The sequence below is a fragment of the Neolamprologus brichardi genome, chromosome 14, assembly GCF_056152115.1.
Source record: "Neolamprologus brichardi isolate AB-2024 chromosome 14, ASM5615211v1, whole genome shotgun sequence".
Classification (NCBI taxonomy): Eukaryota; Metazoa; Chordata; class Actinopteri; order Cichliformes; family Cichlidae; genus Neolamprologus; species Neolamprologus brichardi.
The window spans coordinates 6,545,199-6,572,112 of NC_142117.1; the positions used below are offsets into that span (position 1 = coordinate 6,545,199).

The 26,914-nt window shown below is 40.2% G+C and overlaps 1 protein-coding gene across 2 annotated transcripts; it reads left to right on the plus strand.

Annotated features, from left to right (window-relative positions):
* The first annotated feature begins 1,073 nt into the window (after window positions 1-1,073).
* Window positions 1,074-21,141, plus strand: LOC148098763 (tubulin-specific chaperone cofactor E-like protein). Of its 2 annotated transcripts, XM_087850700.1 has the most exons (11): window positions 1,074-1,151; window positions 2,242-2,353; window positions 2,460-2,530; window positions 5,408-5,587; window positions 7,116-7,255; window positions 7,393-7,574; window positions 10,042-10,298; window positions 16,384-16,510; window positions 16,663-16,779; window positions 16,890-17,001; window positions 18,903-21,141. In XM_087850700.1, the coding sequence occupies exons 4-11, from the start codon at window positions 5,440-5,442 to the stop codon at window positions 19,107-19,109; spliced, it is 1,290 nt and encodes a 429-aa protein (XP_087706826.1). In that variant the 5' UTR covers window positions 1,074-1,151; window positions 2,242-2,353; window positions 2,460-2,530; window positions 5,408-5,439; the 3' UTR covers window positions 19,110-21,141. The 2 variants fall into 2 exon arrangements, with proteins under 2 accessions (XP_087706826.1, XP_087706827.1); XM_087850701.1 differs by lacking the exon at window positions 2,242-2,353 and having other exon boundaries at window positions 1,088-1,151.
* The last annotated feature ends 5,773 nt before the right edge of the window (window positions 21,142-26,914 follow it).

Genomic DNA, 26,914 nt, shown 5'->3' on the forward strand with positions numbered 1-26,914 from the left:
TTTTATGCCCCAGTTTGTACATTTCCTGCACCATTTCATGATGCAAATATCTGTACTTATGAAAAGCAAATTAGAAAAATTAGGCATCAGGTACTCATATACTCAGTGACTGAGGCTCTCAGATTTTGACATGTAGACATGTAGACACGCCTCACTCTTCTGTGCTTTTTTGTGTTTGCCTGGTTCCAGATGTGAGAGTCGAAATTGTTCTGATATCCAGGTGCTTTTATTTCTTTTGACTGGGGAGATAGCTACTGATAAATAAAATAAAATAAAATATATTTCAATTAATAATAGCTCACATGTCCCAGCAAGATTTCTTTATTTACTTTTGAAACATGTCATGCTATGATGATTTCTGTCAGTCGCGTTCAGTATAACAGTTTCAATCAGGAAATTCAGTAACATTTTCTTAACATTAGTTAACAAGCAACAGCCTCCATAAACTCTAAAAGTAGTGGTTTAAAAAAAGCCGACCTAGCCTTGCTTTTTCTTTTTGCCTCCCACAAACTGAACCATGTATCTGTGTGTGCACAAAATGCAGTTGAGTGAGATCACAACACTGTGTGTGTGGCAGGGATACAAGAAAGCATTCAGTGGTGGTCCAAAGTCACATTCATAATCACATTTATTGCTTGTCCCATTCAGACAGTATCAGTGAACTTTGCTGTTTGACATGGGTTTCTTATTTCATGAAACTCTGCTCAGCTGAGCTAAATGTAGCCACCATTTAAGTTACACCTGCTGTGACAACATGTCTGCCATCATAGTAACATCATAGGAAAAGACAGCATCTGCCGAAGATCATCTGCACGAGAAACAAGACACCACCAATCAGCAGCAGCAGCAGTAAAAACCAATACAGTCATTGGTAAAAACTCAGTGACATCATAGATACTACACTGGCTTCCTCCGGTTTTATTTTTTATGTATTTTTTTTTTTTTTCATTTAATCCCATCCCGGAAAAAAACGTTCAAAAATACAAATGATGTCAAGCAAATATTTTTATCACCCCCCAAAATTATTGGATTAAACAGGGGGGAAACGTATTTTCAGCTATCGAGCACGTCACTTCCGGTAGTTAGGGGAGAGCAAACTGACAGCTGGTTTGTTTTCATCAACAAGGGGGATTTCAAAGTAGACGTTAAAGGTAGGCAGAATCAGGAGATTGTGAGTTATGCGGTCCTGGCTCGGTGTGTGAGGAGGCTGTCACTGTGCAGGCGATTGTTCAGAGTGTGTTTGTGTCGCTGCCTTCTGTGGTCCATGTCCGGCTCCACCGAGCTGCTGCTGGGGGTCACTGCGATGTTGAGCCCGGACTGGACACTGTCTGCTTCCAGGCTGTCAGCAGCACACAGTTCGCGCTCGTTGTTCAGCAGCTGTTTCGCTGATTTCTTTGAGTTTGTGCTAGAATGGAAAGGGATGTTGTTGTGTTCTGTACTGGGCTAGCTTTACGCATTGGTGGACAGGCCAAATTCTATTCGAATATCTCTCAATTTCGCAGTGTAAGTGCCTTTTCGGCCTATTTGTAGTGTAATAAGATTAATATAACACATTTTCCCAATCAATAATCCGCATTCATTACATCGGCTTAAATCCATCTGAAGAAGATAAGATGATACCATATTAAAGAAGCAACTTTTAGTGTTGTTATGTATGTTTTGAGAATTGAAAATTGATTGTAATAAGTCTGGATCGCTGTAAATATTAATGCTTTGTCAAAAGTGTTTACGCCGAATATTCAATAACTTCACGTTCAATAGCTTCACGTTCAATAGCTTCACGTTCAGTCACACACAATGGCTTTTTTTAATGGATGGACAGAGATGGAACCAAGAACAAAAACAAAAGACTTTGCTTAGAAATGTGCTGAAAGCCATATTAGAAAAATACTCAAATATTAATATTAATATTTATTTAGATCGCAAATATTTAGATTTATGACTTTTACCCCAATTATTTATTGAGTTCAGGAATAAAATGATGATGGTACAAAACAAATGGTGTGGCCTCCAAAGAACAATATTTGCACCCAGAATACAGTAAAGTACAAGTAGAAAGCAGGTTAATATAGAAATATTTTTTACAAAGTACAAGTACATTAAAGAGACCTCAGCTTCTACCACTACTCACATCTAGTGGTACTGGTTGGGAGTGCTTCTGTTCTCCCGTCTCTTTCTCTTTTATTGATACTGCCTGACGAGGCAGAAATTGACCTTTGGCCTTGTTTGCTCTCTATGTAGTGAATGACCTACCAGTCCTTCCTGTTCTGGATAGTCTAAAACAAATCCCACCCGCTGACCAAAGAGGAACCCGCATTTTTTTGCAGACATCCGTCAGCCCCACCAGCCTGCAGTAAGACCTGCTGATTAAGTCACAGTGCCTGTCATAGTTTCAGTATGGAAATGGAATAATATAGTGGACTGAAAATGAATAAAGCTTTACTTGGTTTCTTTGACAGGCCATCTGTACAAAAGCAAAAGAAGACGGCGAGCAGCAATCGTGGTCAGATTAAGGCAGACATCGCTTAAGGTAAGACGCTGTCTGTTTTAACAATTCAGGTATGGTTCTGAATTCCTCTAATCAGGTCACTGGTTCAAACACACATCTGCTGTGGTATTTATTTGTCTTAGGTCAGTAAAAACAAACCACACCATTGTAACAAATGTCTTGATTTATTATCTGGACAGTAACAAATTTATTTCATCCTTTACTGCAATTTACTACAGCCCATTTTTGACAAATAAGATATTGTAACAGTAGCCTTTTATTTTTTTATTTTGTCTAATCCACTACATAATTTATGCTTCCCTGCAGCAGATTCCACAGTGAGGCTCTGCCCACCAAGCCTTGAGTGCTGAGTGAGATCAAGAAAGCACTTCTTTACTTTTTCTTTTTCTAATTTTAAACGTTCAGCAGAAACAGTCTTTTTTCTAATTTTAAAAAGTTCAGCAGAAATAGACTGCCTTCTTGTTCCTCTTTTTTGGGTAAATCTAAGGACATTTAAACAGGTCAATGTCTCTGTGCTCTGCTGATAAAGAGAGGAGGAAACCTGCTTGTGTCCTGTCATCTAATTGTCATTTTGTAACTCTTTTATCAAGAAATGTAGATGTTTGTCCGCCTGGATACATTTGTGTCATTAAGGAGATGTAAACAGTTGTGAGCCTGTCATGTTCAACGTGATTATGTTGTGGTTCTAGTAAAATTGCACATAAATAGCTGAAATGTGATGTGAGGAAGTTTCACTGAGTGGCAGAACTGCTTGTGGAATTTCTCGATAGGATGTTATTGGACTGGTGTTTGTCAGTCAAGAGCAAGAAGACAGCTGAGCTTCTATTGTGTCTGGAGCTTGAATCCATTGCACTCCACTAATAAATCTGTGGCTATAGATATGATATGGTAATTGCTTGGTTAATGATTTGATCACATCTGATATCTGTTAGTTAAAACAATTAGTTGAGAGAAAATTAGCCAACAAACTGTCAAAGTTCTTGTCTAATCTTTAACTGTTGTATTAATTGCTCAGTGACACAAGCAAAAACATTACAGGTAACTCAACGAATCAACGAAAAGCTGGTGTTTGGGTCTTTTTTACACAAGCATTTAAAACCTGAAAACTCTGGGCAACCACCTTCAGTTGCAAGGCGATTGCAGAGGTAATCTGGTTAGCAAAAATTAAAAATGGCAATTGTTCTTTCATTTACATCATGTGACTGTAGGCATTTTCTGCTTTTCTGCAGTTACTGGTTTTGTTCTCTGTTGTTAATTAGATTTTTCTTTTCTTTTGTATTTTTGTTCTTTGTGTATGTCTCAGTCTTTTATTGTGTATTTTAGGACTGGGCCATATCATACCGTTCACGGTAATACCGGTATGATGTTAGGGAATGATAAGAAAATGAAATATTGTGATAGAATATGGGTAAAACATTCATCCGCAGTGCCGTTGTTTTCATACACACATGGCAGAAAAAGCATGGTGGCAACGGAGAATGAGAAGGGCGAAAGCGGATCATTGAATGAAAGACATGAATCAGAATTGGTTTGTAAAAATTGTGCAACTTCAGTGATGTGGAACTTCTTATTACCGTGTTTTTCAGAAAATAAGTCGCTCTTAAAATCCTTTGATTTTCTGAAAAATCGACAGTGCCCCTTATAATCCAGCGCACCTTATTTATGAATTCTGCTGTCTTCATCTGCTAATTTAATCTCCCTCCTGTTTCTAACTGCTCCTTCATGTTCTGGCTCTGTGTGTTTTGGTTTATTCTGGTTGTGTCTTTCGGATGGCTTTGCTGGTTTTCTTGCCACCTAAGTGCAGCGCACTAAGTTCAAATATAAGCTCCTTGAATATAACTGAATACCTTCAGTCTGGTGTTGTCAGCTATTGAATTAATCTCTGGCTCTCTTCCCCATCATGTCTTTTATCCTGCCTTCCTTCTCTCTCCCCAGCCAGTCGCAGCAGATGGCCGCCCCTCCCTGAGCCTGGTTCGGCCAGAGGTTTCTTCCTGTTAAAAGGGAGTTTTTCTGTCGCCAAAGTGCTTGCTCAAAGGGGGTCATATGATTGTTGGGTTTTTCTCTGTCTGTATTAGTGAAGGGTCTACCTTACAATAGAAAGGACCTTGAGGCGACTGTTGTTGTGATTTGGCGCTGTGTTTTGATTGAATTGAATTGTGCATTTCTCACAGTGATTGCTTTGCTGTATAGGTAGTTTGTATAAATGTAATATTTAAAAAAGGGGTTTCAGATGTCTGAGTGTGTATGAGTGAATTACCATATTACCACCAATTTAATTTTTACTTTTTCTTCAGTTTATGTGGATTTTTATGGTAACATTACCCAAGATCTGTTTTAGGTTTTCATTTCAGTAGAGATAACGCTGTGGCTGCAGTGTACATTGTTACATTACATTATTATGAATCTAGGCAGCTGCATCTTTTGATTTCTGTTAGTTATGATAGCTTGTTTGGATTATTAAAGCTTTTTCACACTATTACTAAGCTTTAAGTCCAGCTTCCAGTCACCTTCTAAAAATCCATGGAATTTATTGTATAAGCCAGTCTGGACCAGAGCTGCAATAATTATCTAGTTAATAGATTTATTTATTTATTTTTTGATGAGTAATTAATTTTTTTATGACACCCATGTAAAAGATTTTCTGATTTCAGTTCCTGGAATATCAGAATTTTGCCTCATTTTTGTGTGCCTGTAAATTCAGCACCAAAACAAGAAGACTTCAGTATGTTGCTTTGTGCATGTGTCATGTTTTATAGGTCAACTGATGTAGTGGTTATTCAGAAATACTTGCATATGAATCAGTGAATAAAAATAAGTGTGTGTTGTAGCATTGGCTGGTTAAAATATGCATATGCTTGCAGCTAATTGCTGGGAGTGTTTGCTTTGTTTGTGGGGCAGCTGAAGGGGAGGCTGCGCACCAGGAAGGAGCTATGGAGCCACCAGAGGATAAGGATGGCCGTACCTTTGTCGAGGTGATCAGTGAAAAGTATAGCCCAGAGAACTTCCCATACCGCAGAGGGCCTGGTATGGGGGTGGTAGTGGTGTCCACTGGAGGTCCTCAAGGTTCCCCTATGAAAGGTAAGCCAAGGAGAACTATTGGGCAACTGAAAAGGCTAACGGGTCTCTTTGTCACATCTTAGCACCTCCAAGTGATAACGAGCACTTTATTCAGTGTCATCACCACGACAGTGAACTCATAGACCTAGTATTAAAAATGCTGTCATCTCGTTTCCTTTATGTTTTCATGTTAATTTAGCTAGAAACTCTGATAACGCCTTCAGAAGAATTTTGGCGATGTCTGAGCTACAAACTATATATAAAAGATAGATGCAGGCAATGTGACTCCACATTTAAGCTGGAAGTTAGCATTTTTGGATGAGAAGAGGTAGTGAGGTTATCTGCTTATATTTGTTATTATATTACAAGTTTGATTAGCAAGTTGCGACTATAAACTGTACATACACTACACACAGGCAGAGATCTGCTAATTAGTGCTAATTATCAGATTAGCATCCAGGCGATTAGGGAAAGTAACAGTGAAATATTAGAATTTCACTTATTAATACTCATGCAAAAGTTTTAATTGTGTTTTTGTTGTACATTTGAATCTGGCAGTGTGTTGGGATTGAGTTGCTCTTGGAGCCAGCATCGGTTAACATTAACTATGATTTTATGCACTTTGGGTTAGCTGCATTTTCTAGCCCTGTAGATTGGCTCTTGATCTGAAGTGTGGGATCTCAGGAAATCCAAACATCTGACTCAGGCCTTTTGAATATTTCTTAACTGTGGACTTTCCTGGGATCCTGAAATTGAATTTCTGTGGTACCTGGCTTATCCTTAGAGCTTCTCCATTTACACACCAGCTAAAGCAAGAAATCCAAAGGAGAGCTGTGGGACAGCTTTTTCTGTTTACAGAAGGATTCTCTGGAAGATTTTCACTTTTTCCCGGAGAATGACTGATATTTGATGATTTTAATAGAAACAATAATAATTCAGCATATGAAGTGAAATAAGGGTAATGATTCACTAATAAACAAAGAAATGTCAGTGAGCATAATAAACTTTGGGATTGTGGCACTCACTACCACAGCGAGGCATTTTTCACTGTACAAAATATTCAAGCACCTAACTAGACATCTAGTTTTAAAATAATCATGTAACATGAATAAATCTAGCCAAAGTCCTTCTTGAAGCAAGCCTTCACATTCAGCAGCCACAAGGCACTTTGTTTGGACCTTTATTTTGAAACTCCGTAAAATACGAAAAATGTCAGTGGTTACAGGACATAAAAACTGCACGTATATAGTCACCAGAGCTGATAAAAGCTGCTTATAAAGTTTGTTGGTTTTGAAACAAAATAAAATCTTTATCTAGTAATGGGTTTTTTTCCCTCTAGAATATGTCTGTGAAGGTTCTCAGTCCCTCTAGAAGGTAAACTGTGTGTGGTTGAACTCGACCCACAACTGAAAGGACATGATCCAAGGATACAACACAATACTTAGAGGTTATTTTGGGAAATGTTTAAAATTTCACGTTCTTTTGTTTGGAGCATCAGCATACACTTTTCTGTTTGATTAATTCTTAATAATTCAATCCTTCCTCTTAGACCGTCTGAACCTTCCCAGTGTGCTGGTTTTGAATAGCTGTGGGATCAGCAGGTCAGGGGACCAGGCTGAGATTGCTGCCTTCTGTGCTCATGTCATGGAGCTGGACCTGTCTCACAACAAGCTGCAGGATTGGCATGAGGTGCAGTCCCTGGGTTTCTGACAGTAACATTTTTTGTTTTAGGAAATCACTTTTCTCTTTTAAGGCTTTAACCTGTGGTGATACTGTTGACGACAGCACCAAGTGTATTTAAGAAAGATGCTACTGTCCTTTTTCAGATTAGTAAAATTGTTTCTAACATCCCCAACCTGGAATTCCTCAACCTGAGCTCAAACCCGCTGGCAAGAATGACCCTTGAGCCACGGTGGGCTGAAGCCTTCTCCAGCGTGCGACGCCTTGTCCTCAACAACACTCAGGTGTCCTGGGACACTGTGCTGCTGCTCACTCGAGAAATACCAGAGTAAGAAGAACAGCTACCCTAAGCTGGGTGTAACTCCAAGCACACACAGCATTGCTTTATTTCACTTCATCTCACTATGACTAGCACAACACCTTCCTTATCCATAACTAACACTGATAAATCACTGAATGCATTTGATGATGGCACTTTAACCAAATGATAACAAACATATTTTCTTACTTACTCCATGAGCCGTGCTTCCATGTTTTAGTTTATTTCAAGATAGAAGAAAGTACAGCCTTGGAATTAAGAGGGTAAGTATGCTATGTGCTGTTAATCAAATGCATATATATTTTTTGATCATCAGCAAGTGTGAGCATATCAATAAAAGAACTAAAAGACATAAAATAAAAAACTAAATAAATTTTTTTTCTCATCTTTGCCTCCAAATAGTGCACTAGATAACCAATGCATAACTAAGATTCAATATAAGATAAGCTTTTTTGAGTTTTATTTTCTTTGTGTAGGAATGTAAAAGGTGATAAAGGAAGAATAGAAAATTTCCAGGTACAATGAATACATAGTTTTGTGCAGGTAGTATCATATGATAAACAACATTTGAAGTGCAGTATAGTATTAATTTGTGTAGATGAGGAACAATATGCAGAATCTCAGATGGACAGAATTCAACACAGGGCAAGCTGTTCATTCACACTTTTTCAAAAAGGGAACTGAAAACTGTAACAACTGAAATATAAAGCCTGGGAAAACACTGGGGTGAGCTGACCAGACACTCTGGAGAGGGTTAATGAGAGGACAGTAAAATCTATATAAACAGAAGGAGAATTGGGGGTTTGGAGACAGCTGTGGACAACGAGGCTGAAAGGACATGATGAGACAGAAGGCAAGACAAAGGAAGAGAAACTAAAAGTAAGGTACAAGGAGCAACTAACTATTAAAACAAAGTAGGAAGTGAGATAGCTACATGGGGAAAACACAGACATGAACTTGAAATATGGGAGACTTGAGCCAAGAGGAACACTGAGAGAGAACTAAACTCTGAAGCAACCAGGGTCTAGGAACAAAACTAAATATGCTGATGAAAAATAAATGAAGCACATAATTAAGATGAAAGGAACCAGAATTCAGCACGGTGGCACAGTGGTTAGCACTGTTGCCGCACAGCAAGAAGGTCCTGAGTTCAATTCCACCATCAGGCCGGGGTCTTTCTGTGTGGAGTTTGCATGTTCTCCCCGTGTTTGCGTGGGTTCTCTCCGGGTACTCCGGCTTCCTCCCACCGTCCAAAGACATGCAGCTTGTGGGGATAGGTTAATTGGAAAATCCAAATTGCCATTAGGTGTGAATGTGCGAGTGAATGTGAGTGCGAATGGTTGTCTGTCCCTGTGTGTTGGCCCTGCGACAGACTGGCAACCTGTCCAGGGTGTACCCCGCCTCTTGCCCTATGACAGCTGGGATAGGCTCCAGTGCCCCCCGCGACCCTGAAAAGGATAAGCGGAAGCGAATGGATGGATGGATGGAACCAGAATTCAAAAACTCAAACACTAGCTCAAACAATCCAGGACCATGACTAGTAGACAACATGGTACATCATAGACAGTATACAATCAAAAGACACTTTATTAGGTACACCCTGATAGTTCTGGATTGTAGCCACATTTGCTCTCACCTTCATGGTTTGAATTCAGCACGGATTGAGATTCATTGGCTGCACAGGGAATCTCCCATTCCACCACATTCCAAAGGTGCTTTCTTAGATTAAGATTTGGTAACTGTAGAGGCGGTATGAGTACAGTAAACTTACTTTCATATTCTAGAAACCAGTTTGAGATGATGTGAGCTTTGTGACATTGAATGTTATCCTCCTGGAGTCAGCCATCAGAAGCCATCAATATCCAAATGCTGCAGCAGAAATCAAGGCTCTTCAGAGCAGGCAATGTTTTCCCAATTTTGTGTTGTCTAATTTTGGTGAGCCTGTGCAAATTGCAGCCTTCTGCTTCAAGAGATGCTCTTCTACATACCTTGGTTGTAATAAGTGACAATTATTTCACAGAGAACTGCAGCTCTCTGGATATTTTCTCTTTTTCAGACCATTCTCTGAGATAGTTGTGCAGGAAAATCCCATTAGATCACCAGTTTCTGAAATACTCAGACTAGCTCATGTGGTATTGAGAACCATGGCACAATCAAAGTGAATCGTCACCATACCGACCATGTCTACATGCCTAACTGCAATGAGTTGCTGCAATATGATTGGCTGATTAGTATTGTCCTAACAAGGAGTTGAACAGGTGTACCTAATGAAGTAGCCAGTGAATATATATTGCACACTATAGTACAACATACTATAGTACAGTATAATCAATTCCACTGTAGTGTAGTTTAGCACAGTATAGACAACTAAGTTATGCCATGTAGTAATCTGTGAAATTCTGGAGTAGAGCAGGGCTTTATGTAGGTCTTTATTGAAAAGGTTGTGACTGAATGCTCTCTCCTTGTTGTTGTGCAGGCTGGAGGAGTTGTTTCTGTGCCATAATGAGTACAGCAGTGTGAGTCCCTCCAGCGTGGCCTGCTCCACCCTGCGCCTTCTTCACATCACCGACAACTGCCTCAAGGACTGGGCCGAGGTCCGCAAGTTTGGCTCCATGTTCCCCTGTCTGGACACTCTGGTTATGGCAAACAACAACTTGTCCTCCATCCAGGACAGCAAGGATATCCTGCAAAGGCTCTTCCCCAAACTACGCAGCATCAACCTGCACAACTCAGGTAAGTGCATTTCATTCCCAGCTTGTTCTGTGTGTTAGTTTTAGACATGGGACTATTTATACTTGGTGAGTGGTTAGCCATGATAGGGTCATTTCAGAGGGGAATGCTGAAATGTTCCTGTTCATAGCTTAGTGTGCAGCAGTCAGTTGGGTAACAACTGATAAAATTAGCATGAGAAAACATAGCACTGAATCCTACAGGCTTTGTAGTTTATTAAAACAGATTTATCCATGTGTCAGCTTTTATCTCAGGAATTGTTTCTATTTGGAGATTATCAGTCCTGAGTCTATTTTTAGAGTTCTTTTCAGAGGAAAAAAAAGAACAAAAACAGTATACAAAGACATGCTTATATTGACTGCAGTCCATCCATTAGTTATATCTCCTACGCCTGAGGCAAGGAACAAGCCATTATGGCTCATATTTATCCCTTAATTCTTAAAATGTAGCATTCAAAAAGTCCAGCTTCCATTATTTAGGGTGTTTTAGAAGTGGCTTGAAAGAAGAAATAACAAGGCAGCAAGGATTGTCAGGATTTTAAGCAGCAGATTTTTCATCAGCAAAACCAAAACTTCCTTTGTGTCATAGTATAAAAAGGCTCATGAGGTTTTGTTGTTGTTTTTTTATGGAGAGAAAAAGGAGGGATCAACAATATGAATTCAGATGCAAGTTAGCTTATATGTTATATAAACATTTTTATACACACAATATTTTACATATTTTAATAATATCAATACTTGGCAGTAAATCAGAAATGAAAAACTGATAGAAGGCAATTAAATATTTCATGGTATGTTTTTACTCCTTAGTCACCTCAAAAACTCTGGAGTGAGCATAGCTGTCAGTTCACTTCTACCTCATCTGTCAATATGACAGGTGCCTACGTCTGTTTTACGCTACCAGTCAAAGGTTTGGATGCATCTTCTCGGAAAGAAAAGCGTCTGGACTCTATGTTGAAGGCAACTTGTCTCTCGGAAGAGCCACCTCAACGGGACAAGACTCAGTCATCTGCATCCAAAGGACAAAGGTCACTCTTTCAAGCATGCCAATGTTCCCATTTTGGACAGAGAAGAGAGATGGTTTGAAAGAGGAGTGAAAGAAGCTATGTCCACTGTGAATGACCATCTTTGAACAGAGGAGGTGGATTTTGACACCAACTGTCTGCTACTAATAATCCAGTTTTGAGATCCCTTTCCAGACGCCTTAACACCCACTCACATCCGGCGCCTTGTGACCTCAGTAAATCACATGATAGGGTGGGCTAGCTTTCACAATGGGTTCACCGGAAACCTTGGCTGATTATGACCCACACCTGTTTTTGCACCTTGGTTCGTGTGATTAAGTAGAGGATCAATAGGGGTTCTGTGATTCTTTTGGGGATACTCCCATAGGGCTTAAAATCTGTGACTCTCCACCAATTGCTCTTAGAACTCATTCCATAAATACATGCTGTCTCTCTTCCACAGCATGTCTTTATCCTGTTTTCCTTCTCTCACCCCAACCGGCCGCAGCAGATGGCCCCGCCCCTCCCTGAGCCTGGTTCTGCCGGAGGTTTCTTCCTGTTAAAAGGGAGTTTTTCCTTCCCACTGTCGCCAGAGTGCTTGCTCATAGGGGGTCATATGATTGTTGGGTTTTTCTCTGTATCTATTACTGTAGGATCTACTGTACAATATAAAGTGCCTTGAGGCAACTCTTGTTGTGATTTGGCGCTATATAAATAAAATTGAACTGAATTAGAACTGAAGAAGCTTCTCAGATGAGAGGTGAAACGTCTTCAAGAAACCTAAAGAGGTCCAGACGCTTTTCTTTCCAAGCTTCTTAGACTATGATGACCTGGATGACTGAGAACCTTCACAGACATGCGACCATCACTCTCCGTCTTGGTCAAATAGCTGTTACACAGCTTGAAGGTGTGTTTGGGGTCGTTGTCCTGTTGAAAAATAAATGATGGTCCAACTAAATGCAAACCGGATGGAATGGCATGTCGTTGCTGGATGCCGTGGTAGCCATGGGGTTTCAGTGTGCCTTCAATTTTGAATAAATCCCCAACAATGTCACCAGCAAAATATCCCCACACCATCACATCTCTACCTCATCACATGCTTCAAGGTGGGACATGTATGTAGAGACCATCCATTCACCTTATCTGCGTCACACAAAGGCATGGTGGAACCAAAGATCTCAAATTTAGATGCATCAGACCAAATCACTGATTTATACTGGTCTAATGTTCACTCCTTTTGTTTCTTGGCCCAAATAAATCTCTTCTGCTCATTGATTTTCCTAAGTAGTGCTTTCTTAGCAGCTATTTGACCATAAAAGCCAGATTCGCACAGTCTCCTCTGAACAGTTGATGTAGAGATGTGTCTGCTACTGGAACTGTGTGGCATTTTCTAGGCTCTAATCCAGAGGTGGGCAATTCCAAGCCTCGAGGGCCAGTGTCCTGCAGGTTTTAGATATGACCCTAGGTCAACACACCTGAATCACATGATGACTTCATTACCAAGCCTCTGGAAAACTTCAAGATATGTTGAGGAGGTAATTTAGCCATTTAAATCAGCTGTGTTGGATCAAGGACCCATCTAAAACCTGCGCCGGCCCTTGAGGCCTGGAGTTGCCCACCCCTGCTCTAATCTGAGGTACTATTAGCTTGTAATTTCTGCACAGCACAACTGATAGTCCTATCCACATTAAGAAGGCAAGAAATTCTACAAATGAACCCTAACAAGGCACACTGGTGAAGTGAAAACCATTTCAGGTTACTACATCATGAAGCGCACTGAGAGATGGCCAAGGGTTTCATAGGGTTTGTGGCTTCCACAAACTGGTCCCCTGTGTATTTTTAATGGATTACTTCTACGTTCATGACACACAGGTACTATATAACATTATGGAAAATAATGGAAATAAAATGGAAATTCTCATATATGTGCTAAGGTAATTAGCATTGTTAGCTAGACCACATGAGAGTACCAAGAATCAAAAAAATTACTTACCATCACTTATTCAACATAAACTCAGAATATATACAAACCTACACGTATATATTTCCCATGCTCTAGGAGAAATCTAGTTTAGCATTATTAATTTGTGCACTGTCACTATTCTAATCAGACTCCATTAACTTTTTTTTTCCTTATCTACAGAAACTTAAAAAGCCCCCCTGCTCCTACTAGTGCCACTGCTGCTGCACACCAGCAGTGGCAGCATATATAGTACTTTTTTTATTGCTTGTTTATTCTAAATTTTATTTAGATAGCACTGGTTCACAATCACAGTCACCTAAAGGTGATTTTAATTGTAAGGTAAAAACCCAGCAATGAGAGAAAACCCCTGCACTAATTCAATTTCCTATGAGCAAGCACATGGTGACAGTGGAGAGGAAAAATTCCCTTTTAACAGGAATAGATCTTTGGCAGAACCAGGGTAAAAAAAATCACCACAGGGGACCTCTGCTCAGCCAGGCAGGGCCTCAAAACCATGGCCTCTGTGAATACTGTGGTCACCACCTTCATAACCATCCAGGTGGAGGGCAGCAACCCCTCCTCCCTCCCTGATGACCTCAACGCTTTCTACACCAGGTTTGAACAGACAATATCACCCAGCTTGAGGAGTGCAGATCCTCACTCGAATCTGCCAGCTCTGCACTCATCTTCAAGACTGAGGACGTGGTGAGAGCCCTCAGGAGGACCAGGGAGAGGAGCTCACCCGGCCCTGACAACATCAGCCATCAAGTTCTGAGGCACTTTGCAGGGGAACTAGGAAGTGTGTTCCGGACTCTATTTCAACACTCAATTGACAGTCACACCGTCCCCCAGCTGCGGAAACACTCCACAGTCATGCCCATCCCCAAAAGAAACAACCCAAAGTCTCTGAATGATCTTCGTCCTGTGGCCCTCACCTCCCTGGTAATGAAGGCCATGGAGAAGATCATAAAACAACACATTGTAAGAGCAACTTGACCCCCTGATGGACCTACTTCAGTTTGCTTACCGTGCACGCAGAGGCATCGATGATGCAAAAATCTTCATCTTGGACTCCATCCACAAACATCTGGAGCTCCCTGACTCCTCCGCCAGACTTCTGTTTGCTGATTTTTCATCAGCGTTCAACACTCTGCAGCCTCATATCCTGGCCACTAAACTTTCCTCCCGATTTCACCTGGATGATCAGCTAATCCTGTGGATATTGGACTTTTTGACCAACAGGACTCAGAAAGTCCTCAGAAAGGACTCAGAAAGTCCTGTTGGTCAACAAAAGACAACTCTTTTTCTGGTCTCCGTTCCACCTCCACTGGCTCCCCCCAGGGCTGTGTGCTCTCCCCCTTGCTCTTCATCATCTACACCGATGACTGCAGACCCACACAGCCCAACTGTCACCTGGTGAAATATGCTGATGACACAGTTCTCCTGTCACTGCTGTCAGGCCCCTCACAACACCACGGACCCACTCTTCAGGATTTTGTAGAGTGGTGTGACAGCTCCAAACTTGAACTGAACGTGAGCAAAACCAAAGAGATGGTGGTGACCTTCTCCAGTAGGCAGAGGGATCTGGCTGCTTCAGTCACCACCACCATCCACGGGAAGCCAGTGGAGGTAGTTGAGGAGTACAAATACTTGGGAACCATCTTTGACAACCTCTTGAAATTCTCTACTAACACAGAGGAGATTCTCAGGAGGTGCCACCAACGGCTATACCTCCTTAGGAAACAGCTCCTTTGGAGTCAGCACACCCATCATGATGACTTTTTAACTATGTATTCCTGGAAAGGCATCATCATTACCTGCTGGTTCCACTCCCTCAGCCTTCCGAACAGGAGCAGACTGCAGCACACTGCATGAGTGTGCTCAAAAATCATTGGCCTGCCTGTCAGAACTCTTGCACAGGTTTTCAGCCAACAGGTCCTTAGACAGGCAGCCAAAATTATTAATGACCCCTCTCGCATTCTTCGTCCCGCATTTCAATGGCTCCTTGCTGCGCTGCGCGTCCGCTGCACTTCCTGCAGGACTGAGAGGAGGAGAGCCACCTTTGTCCCCAAAGCCACTCTGCTTTTTAACTCCAGCCAATAAGACCATATCTTACGCCCATAAACTACTCTACACTCTTTTTTAGACACTTTATTCAGTTTTAGTCACTTACAGTTATTTATTCACTTATTCAGTCACTTTAATTTTAAAACTGTGTATATACTGTATATTTTAAGTATTTTTTTTTTTATATCATTCTTATTGCCTGTTTATGCCCTGTCCTTATTTTTAACGTCATGCAGTATCTTAATTGCCCCTTGGGGATAAATAAAGTCTCTCTGATTCTGATTCTGTAGTCAGGAGCGGCCATCTACCAGGTCCTGTTGGGGTTGAGGGTAAAAAGAAGAGGAAAAAAAGGAGAGCATAGATGAACATGCACAGGGTTCTTCCTTATCAGAACCTGACAACTAGATTTCCTGCAATACATGACCTCTGAAGGTTCAGCTGCACAAAAGCTTAGGCTACAGCAGTCTGAGCTTGAGCTTCTGGCTCAAAGGATCTATTTGTTTATGCTCTGATCACACCATTTAAAACTGTGACCAGGTTAAATATGCATATCTATCATTGTAATAGTAGATATATAAATGGGGAAATGCACAATAGGACCATTTTAAAACTAACATGAAGTATCATGTTTAAATAGAGTGATATAATGTTATATGTATATTGTGTAATATGATGGAGGATCATTTGTGTGATATTATATTGCATCTGTTATATTATACTGTATATATAATGTCTTGTAAGTAAGGTAGGCTCAGGTTGTCTGTCTTAAGTGGACATGAGTAGCTACTACAGAGCCAGACTGTAGAGGTCTGGTGAGCTGGCTTAATTTTAACGTTACACCCCCGATCCCAACTCAGTTGACTCCACTTGATGGCATTTATCACACAGCTTCCTCAATAAATAAAAATAGTGCACAGTGTCCAACTTTCATCACATATGCAGTTTCACACCCCATCCCTATAAAGACTTTTTGGTGTGCAAGCTTGAAACATGACATCTGTGTGTGTTTGTGTTTGTGTTTGTGTGTGTGCTGGTGCGCGCACGTGCACTGTCAGGTCTAAACCAGTGGGAAGATATAGAGAAGCTGAACTTCTTCCCCAGGCTGGAGGAGGTGCGCCTGCAGGGCATTCCCTTACTGCAGGCCTACACCAATGCAGAGCGACGCAGCCTCATGATAGCGCAGTAAGTCTGTGACATTAGAGAGAAATGACATCCTTCACAGCAAGTAGAGGACATTGATGAGAGCTTGAATAATCCACAGATCTGAGCTGTACTCTGACCTGCAGAAGGTCAATAAACAGATACCTGCACAATATGTCATCTCTCCTCTTCAGGCTTCCCTCAGTATCACTGCTAAATGGCAGTGCTGTGACTGACAGTGAGAGAGAGGACGCAGAGAGGTTCTTCATCCGTTATTACTTAGACTACCCTGAAGAGGAGCTGCCTTATAGGTACACCCACACCCTTGTTTACACTGTATGAGCAGTGGTATGAGTGTTGGTTTATGTGTGCTACAGTAAGTGCTGTTAAAACAGACGACACACCCTGCTCTCCTCCTCAGATACCATTCCCTCGTAAACAAGTATGGCAAGCTTGAACCACTTGCTGAGATTGACCTCCGACCTCGCTGCCGTGCCCAGGTGGAGGTTCACTGTGAGGAAAAAGTAGAACAGGTCAGTGTGGCATTTAATAATCTGCTGTTCTGGAGAATCCTTGAATGAAAAATACCTTTTCGAAATTATAAAATGTAACCGTTGCTTTCTTTTCCTTCTCTACTACTCATACCACTGTGAATCACTTTAGTAAATGACTATGCCTTTGTACTTTGCCCTTAGTGCCTAAGCACTTGACATTTAGAAGTAGATGAAATCTCTTAACACAGAGTTTACAAAACTCGGTGTTAAAAACTAGTACTATAAAACAATTTTAATATTTCAATCAGCACCAGTTTAACATTTTAAAATACCTTTGCTGTGAAGGACCCTGGAGATTATTTATTTTGCTTGGGTATACTTTATCAATGATGTAATCAGTGCACATGTTTGTTCAAGCCCACAAAAACTCAAAACAACAAAACCTTAAAAAAATACAGTTTTACATTTATTTGCAAATCTTAAATTTTCAAAAGATTGCACATATATTAGACACAATCGTAGTGAAATTTCTATAAAAATACAAATTAGCTTATTTTTACTTGCCTCTGTAGTTCCCTTCAGGTCTGCAAAGCATTTTAGTGCAATTTGTTTTAGTTTATTTTGCTTCATGTCACAAATCTCTTTGGGTTGTGTCAGGATGAGCATCTGGCATAAAAATTTGGCAAATCAAATATGTGGAGCTAGCCACTTGTGAATAAGGCAGCAGTCAAAAGTAGATTTTTAGTTACTTTTATTAAAACAAAAAAATGAAAGAGTTAGTCTATGCGCAGATTGTCAAAGCATTGTGTTCATGCTGATTAATATAATACTATCTGTGTTCTGGTTTGTAACCAGTGTTAGGGAGTAATGGAATACATGTACTGCTGTTACGTATTTAAAATACAAAATATGACTAACTGTATTCCGTTACAGTTACCGTTTAAAAGGGTGGTATTCAGAATACAGTTACTTTGTTGAAATAAATGGATTACACGGCGGTCTTTTCCTGTTTCATATATTAGGCTATGCTCTCTCTTTTTTCCTAAACAAAGCCAGCATTAAGAGGCTCTAATGCCCGTGTGTCAGTCTCGCGGCCCGTGTCACTACTATTTGCGGCCCGCAAAATGACATGAAGAAATATTTTTTAAAAATTATTCACAAAAATTATTTAATAAGAAGGCAATAGGCATAGTTGTCACCCACCAGAAATGGGAGATGGAAGCATGTAAAAATAATAATAACCACTGCAGCCAAAAAGAGTGCCTGACAAGCCCAGTTGTAAGTAAGCTTGACTGTACTGTGTTCGTGTTTTCCTCCAAAACAATAAGTTCCATTGGAGCAGCCTTTGAACACATCTCTCTGTCTCTCGCTAGCAAAGTTGACCCAGACAACAAAGTAAAACTTGTTTTCAGCTACAAGCCAGAGGTCCCTTTACTACGGTTCGGAGCCGTTTTATATATGCACGGAATAGTTTTCTATACGAGATCGCTGCAAAAAGTGCAGCCTTACCTAATGTCCACTCTACTGTTTTTCATTTTATATTAAGATTTAAAAATCTAGTTGGTATTGGTATGAAGAGTATCCTTCAGTAAAAGTAATAAATCACACAGCAGTTCATGTAGTTGTAAAAAGCATGATAATATATTAAGTAATCCAAAGTATTCAGAATACGTTACACTCATTGAGTAACATAACGGAATATGTTACAAAATACATTTTGGGGCATGTATTCTGTAATCTGTAGTGGAATATATTTTAAAAGTAACCTTCCCGACACTGTTCGTAACAGCATGAACTGCAGTTTCTTGAGTTCATGACCTGGTTGGTTCACTTTTAACAGTATAGCTGTCAGCCTACAGATGGCTCCTAACTTTAACCTGCTGTGCTCTTGCTGTTACTCTGAAAGTCGCAAACGTAGAAATTGTTTGTCTTTGTGCCAGCTGAGCATCCGTTTGGACCAGACAGTGGCTGAGCTGAAAAAGCAGCTCACGACAGTGGTCCAGCTGTCTACCAACAGCATGAGGCTCTACTACATCGACAAGGGCAGTGCCTTCGGTCCAGAGGAAATGAAGTACAACACGCGAGCTCTCCACTCCTACAGCATCCAAGACGGTGACGAAATACTGGTGGTGCCCAAAACCAAGTGAACAGCTGATGACCTGCTGGCTGACGAGAGTGAATTGAAAATATAAATTTTTTCTGATTGATTAACTGATACAGCAAAATAATTGGAAAATAGAACAGCAGCAGTGGCCCACTGAGAGAGGGCATACACAGAAATTATGAAAGCAATATGAGCACCATCAAGGAGACTAGACTAGTGGACTACAGATGGCTGCTGAGTGCCTCTGAAATAGAAGTGAGCACTGGGAATGCAGCAGATCCTGTCTTTATTTAATTGAGCTTTCTCCGAGGGGGAACCACTGGAGCGAACGCACAAACGTGTCACACTTGAGAACGGGCTGAGAAGAGCACCTCTCAGTCAGCTAGCAGTTTCAGCGGAGGGGAGGGCCGCTGCTGGACCAGCAAAGCTTGACTGCAGCTCTGTCTCTTAGCGCATGGCATGTACTATAGCACCTGCGTAGGCAAGTCTCCAACATCACTTGCTTGCCCACTTGTCGCAAAAGTTACACTGATTGGTAGTCAGGCAGTACCACCAAGTGGAAAAGAACTGCTCTCATCTGCACTTTTACCTGAGGCACAACACGAGGAAGAGCAGAGGAAGGCTCGCGCCAAAAGCACTGTAAACTGAAGGACTGGTGATGAAGCTCCATTTTGTTGTCAGGTGGTGTTTTTTGCCTTGTTTAATGTGGCAAATTTCTTAAGTTAGGTTGTTGAATCGCATTCACTATGGCCTTTTGACATTCAGTCAAAAGGCCATAGTGACGTGAATGTCACTGTGTGAAACTAATGTAATAAGTAGATTTAGCACTTCTATACTGGATGATGATTAGCTCTGTTTAACATCCCTACAGTGAAGCTCAAACATCCAAATGAAGCAACACGAGGCAAAACAGAGAGAAAAGATAAAGCACACCACCTAGCAACAAAATGGCTTCAGGAGCAACAGTGCACACTCTCTGCCAGTCCATGTTTTCCTTTGTCAGTGATTAAGAACTGATGCTACTGCGTTTCCTATCATTGATAGTGCTGTGTGCACTCTCACGGCTGCCCACACAGAGCAGCTGTTGCTGTGTCATGTTATATGTGCTGCCTTCTACAAGCTTCACTGTATTTTTGGTTGGATGTGTGTTCTGTCAGTGCAGGAAGAAATGACACACACACAGACCAGAGTACACAAAAGACATAAGGTAAGAGTCATCAGGACATCATAGCATCTGCATTTGAGCTATTATTGATTACATTCAGGCCACGGTGCAACTTTGCTTCAGCAGTTCCCCTTTTGTGTACATGATGATATTCGTTTGAAATTATAATTTTGCATTTAGGACACAGCATTCAATGTTGTCACTGCTCCATGCTTTTTTTTTCACCCAAAGAATGACTTTTATGTAACTTTAAATGCATAATCAAGATAATTTATTTACAGTTTATTTGAATTTTTAAGAATATATAATCAGCAACCATCGTTTAACAGATGCTGATCTCACTTGAAGGCATTTAAGTGCACCCACTGGGTATTTATACCAGTGTTTAAAATGACTGTTTGGCTGATAGCTGACTTCTTCTTTTGATATGTAGTCTAATCAATTTATTTTGTATATAACCAGTTAGCAACAATACCTGCTTTAATAAGCTTTATGTTATGAATTAAAGACCCAACTGTATTAAAGGGAAAACCTCAGTGATCTCATAATCCTCTGTGAGCAAGCACTTGGCAGTGGGTAGGAAGGAAAAGACATCTGGCAGAAGCAAATCACAGAGAGGCAGCTACCTACCGTGCCAGGTTAAGGGTGAGGGGAGGAAGATATTTATTTCCACTTCTGTCTGGAAAACAAAGAAATCTTAATAAAAAATAAAAAAAACAAACACAAAACAACCTCCTTGATACACTATTTTTGAACAGTTAGCCAACACAAATATGAAGTACACAATGTGTAAGTATTGGCCACTAACATCAGCAAATGCCCATATATCAGTCAGAAGGGCACATACTGATATTAAGCCAATAGTTCTACTTTGAAGTGAACTCTATACAGTGAAATACTGATATATTCCAATGTTTCATCTGCCATAATATAGTGTATTCTACATTATAGTCCATTCTGCACAGATATAATTTCACCAAAGATAGCTCATGATGCTGGTAGTATTATAGTAATGTGGAATATATATACAGTTATATTGATTTTAATATGCAGCATTCATCCTGTATTAGAGGAGTGTAGATGTGAGATGTTTGGTGCTATTGATTTTTCCTATAGCAAGCAACCTAGCAGAGTGCTGGATTCCTGACAGTGTTACTGCTATATTTACAGCCACAAAATGAAATATTCACAGTTAGTGGCTGTTTGGGAATGAATGTCTGTAGCGCTGGCTCATCCACTGCTTATAGAAGACTCATCTCGATGCGCTTTGATCCTTTTTTTTTTACCCTGTCTATAACAAATATGTAAACCCTTCTTTTCCCTTCCAACTATAAGTTCATTTTGTAATACCACTGGTATACTTGAATAAGGCACCCCCTCCCCTGCCCATTTTATTATCACACTAGTGCTGAATAAATGTTAGTGTAGCATGAACCACAGCCATAGAAACCAGCACACACCAAGACACCAACATCCAAGTGTGGCCTGGAATATCAAGCTCGACTGTGCTGATCAGTGTGTGATTGTTTGAAAGTGTGTCGTATATAATTGTTGCAGGGTGGGTGACGTAATGGTAAGCATGTGATTTATGTATTGAATTTACGTGTTTTTGAAGAAAGTATCACTTTGCTTGCTTAGATTGAAGGAATACTGCACTTAAAGGAATTTTGTATTATATTAAAGGGGACCTATTATGTTTTTATTTCTTCATTGCTGTCATACACACACATAGATACATAGATAGATAGATACATATGTGTATATATATGTGTGTGTATGTGTGTGTAAACTCTTTAACAGAGAATATACCATTTTAACACACACACACACACACATAGATACATAGATACACTCATATATATGTGTATATATATGTGTGTGTGTGTGTGTAAACTCTTTAACAGAGAATATACCATTTTAACACACACACCCACACACACACACACACACACACACACACACAGAAGCTGAAACAATTTGTTGAACTTTGGTGCTGCACTGAAGAATTGCATAAGATAGATTATGCAAAGCTGCCAAAGTCCAAGAATAAAAAGTATGTGTATAATGGGTCCACTTTTAAGTGCTCAGATTTTAAATGTTGATGTAAATTTATTGTTGAACATTTTTTTCTTAATGTCATTTACTGGGAACCCAGCTTACTGAAAATAGTGTCTAAGCCAGTTTATAGCCCTTAAAGTCAGTGAAAAGTAATCTCTGATTTTCAGTACCTCTCTGTAACAGGGATTCACAACTAATAAAGCACTGATCAAAGATGAGATCATAAAAAAATATTAATTATTATTCAAGGTGTAATAGTCAAAGTCTGAAGTGATTGGTAGTGTACAGAGCACCTACTATGTCCAGGTGACGGGGGGGAATGTGTAAATCCATACTCTCAGAGTTTTAACTGTGCTCTTGGGTTCCTAATCTGTTCCCTACAGTGTTTTGTTCTTTATTGAATAATGTTGATCATCTGGCCGCATATACTACTAAACTCCATTAGAATATATACCATTTTAACACACAAAAACACCACAGCATATGTAAGGTGGTCTTACCTACAATGCCATGAAAAAAACTAACTAGCCATGACATTGTCATCTGGGCTGATGACATGTCCTCCTCCTACTGGTTGAATTTGTTCAGTTGTCCCTGCCTTTCCCCTATGTAGCCAAGATGGCAATAATTGGGCCTTGACAGTGTGAATCCACTTGGGTTCTCAAAATAACGAGGAAAGGGTTTCCTTACACCTGTTAATCTGAAAGATGGATTTTGGTGTCAAAAGCACAGTAATTGCAATAAAAAAACTACAAAATATCCAGTATTAAATGTATCCGTAAACAACATAAAATTGTTTAAACTCACCGCTCTGTTATGAGAAGTCCATTTGGAAATCAGTAAGCATGGAATAAAGAGTATGAATTTACACATTTTTTCCTCATTAAATGTACTATGTGGGGTTCCATTAAATTGTTACACATTACATTCTGATTGAAATTCTGAATGATCCAAATCACAGATGGTACAAAAGATGAAGCTAGCCACCATGACATCAGCCACTGGTTAGTAAAATCCTGTTAGGAAGCCTTAAGATGAGTGTTTTCTCTGTTGCCATGTTGGTGTTTTGAATATTGTGTACTTTGTGACGAGTGAGGGGTGACTCTGACTCTGCACACTCATTGCCAGAAGGTTGATTCTGTTCAACTGGGTGTTGAGGTTTCAGTAGGAGGAACATTTTATCACCCGTCCACGTGACTTCTACTATGTCAGATAACTGCGGGTTTCCTCAACCTTATAAACAGTTGGTTTGCATAATTATGAAGCTAGCACCACTGACCAACAATGGCCCACGAGCTCAGCTATGATCATTAATATGCAAATTGTCATGACCAATGATCACAGAGGGACAGCTACCTACCGTGCCAACAGAGAGTTGAGGAATGGCAACAATCACAGCACTGTAACATGGTGAAAAATGTACCCTCAGGCCCCCTCCTCTATTCAGAAATGGTTGTTCCTTTTTCATGTAAATAAGGTGGGGAAAACCTGCAGACTGAAGAAGTCACTTGGATGAGTGACGAAACGTTTCTCCCAGTGAAAACGCTATGTCCAGATGAACAGAATCAACTTTCTGGGATGTCTTTACCTGGAGGATTGCCCATGCATCCAGCCATGCACACTCACTAGCTAACAACTTACAACCGATCAGATAATGAGCATAATCCTCCACTCTGATTCTGATAACCACTGAGATGCACAAAATGGACTGAATGCTATGCCCATATGAAATTAAAATTGGTTATTGAGCCAATAAATTAATCAGTAAAGCTTTTAAAACGGTTACAAGGTGAGGGAGTCAACAGTAGTTTTCCCATACACTTATACAACCTCAGTGGAACCACAGGGCAGATGAGTGAAAGGAATCCAGGTTCAGAAGGATTCCTTGTTGGCTTCACTTTTCAGACCTGTGAGCTTCACCCATTTGCTGTACTGTCTATATAACTAAAAAATTATTGGCCATATTTCTAACAGTGACAAAAAAAATATCTTCATGTGGGATCCCATCATTCCTAATCTGAATCTGGTTTACAAAATAGCTTTTCGAGGCCTTTAAGGGGGAACAAAATCCCAGCTTAAAACTCTGACGTGTCATGAGTGCAGTCTTTGTTTTCTTTGGTCACACTGTTGTTTTTTGTTGCAGTTATTGCACTACTCAGCCTAACTGGACCATAAACGTCAACATTTGGTATCGGCCCCAAAGAATCGTACAGTGAGGCTTCCTATAGTCACCTTCCATTCATCACTCAGCAGTTCTACTGGGAAACCTCTATAACAGAGCTGGAGACACTCCACCAGCACTTGTGTTTCTATTTGCTGCTATCATTATTAACATTTTCACCTCTTTCTGTACATTAACATATGATCCACAGACAAATGTGATATTTAAAGGAGTATGTCCACTTTTTTGGAGTTGGGTAATTTATATTTATAGTTTAATTTATAGTTTAAGTCATGCAGAAATGTTATTTGGTTATATGGCTATTGGGCCTGCCTGCTGAAATGGACAAAATAAGCATCTGTATTTGCTTTGCTTAGTTAAAAAGTCAACATGTGACGCCAGACATGCAGCAGCTTTATTTACAGCACATCCATGTTTGAATGGGAACCTGTGAAAACAAAATAGACATTTGCCATAATAGTAAGTTCACTGCTTGAGTCATCACCTGCCTTCAAAAGTGGATCCTGGATCTCAGATTGGGGCTTTGATTATAGTGTCACAGATTCTTTGTTGGTTTGTTCCCACTCACTCAGTATTTAAGCTCATCAAGTCACTTGATGATAACTTGGGACTATCTGTGGTATTTAAAGCATAACCACTTGTTTTGTAGGAGCCTGTAGGAAGTCTTGAGTGGATCAGAATGAGTCATCTGTCTTGTCTTAGTATATGCAGGGAAGAATGCGTCACTGAATGGTAATAAATGGCAGTTTCCCTCCTCAGTGTGTGACACTGTTTCTTCATTCACAGCAGCAGCAGCTTTGGATCCATGTCAAAGGTTTTGACTGTATCTCATGATATGATTTCATGGTTATACCGCAGTATGATTTTATGACTCACTTTGATGCAGACACTCAGATACTCCAGCCTGATGTGCTGCCAGAGTGCAGCAACTTAGCAAACAATATTATACAACATCTACTGGCAAATCCTCGTTGATAGGTGATCCCAGTGACCATTCTTGGGGGCACAGGGGACATGCCTTGCTATTATTTAGACCAGGAGTGGGGAACTCCAGGCCTCAAGGGCTGGTGTCCTGCAAGTTTTAGATATCACCCTGGGTCAATACACCTGAATCAAATGACTAGTTTATTACCAGGCCTCTGGAGAACTTCAAGATATGTTGAGGAGGTAATCTAGCCATTTAAATCAGCTGTGTTGGATCAAGGACACAGCTAAAACCTGCATGACACCGGCCTTGAGGCCTGGTTTAGACCATGTTCATTTATTCCCCACCAATTCAAAAAAATGAATGAACCAGAGGGGCATTGCTCACTCTAAGTCCATCTTTTTCTCTCACTCCCAAAATATGACTAATGAATCCATACCACCACTGAATCTTTTACACTTGACCTGATTACCAGAAAAGACAGTAAGTGTGAGCACATCCCAGCATTTTTAAGAGCCAGACCAGGAGAAAAAATATTAAAGTGGAATTATCTATCATTATCTGGCTACAGTTACTATACTTTGGTTCTCTAGACATTTATACAAAGGCTGGGTTTTGATGCATGTCTTTGTCAGGCGTGTATCAAAGAGAAAAAGAGGTTGTTCCTTTCTGAAAACCTCTAATCAGTGCAAATTACTGTTGACCAACAGGGGGAAACAAATCCAGCACAAGATGGCAATTACAACTTTGTATAAATGTGATCTCAGTCAGCAGAAACACAGTCTCTTTTTTTCTAGGACAATAACCGGACAAGACTGAAAAATAAGGGGGTGGAGGTTTTTTCAAGGGCTTTTCCCCCCTTAGTCTGAAAACTCAGTAAGATACAAGCAAGTTTTTAAAGTTTCAAACTGTGTTGTTGCTGGTTTTCTAATCAATCTTCAGGAAGTGTTGCCCAGTTTTGTTTTCTGTTGTACTTAATAAGATAACAATGATGATTGGAAGGATTCAAGTTCATGTTTTGAACATGCAGAAATGAGGACAGAAAACACTATTTTAAAAGATTAAAGTCCAGAGTTTTATAAATGAAACTAAATTAATTCTTCATCAGTGTCTAAAAACGATTGATGTACATTTAAAAGACACACTGACTGGACTCAGGCAAACACCCAGAGGGCATCAGAATATATGATGTCTATATATGTGCTGAGCCAGTGGGGATGATATTAAATAAGAAATAATACCAAATATTTTTTGAAAGCAATACAGAATACCAGAAACCAAGCATATGAATAATTATCTGGTGCCATTTATGTGTTTTTCTTTACACTAATTGAACACAGTAGTACCAGGTTGGACCCTCTTTTGCCTTCAGAACTGCATTAATCCTTCATGGCATAGATGCTGGAAGCTTTGTGACATGGGGCATTATCATGCTGGAAGCAAACATCAGAAGATGGTACACTGTGGTCATAAAGGGATGGACATGCTCAGCAAAAAAACTCAGATTGCTTGTGGTAT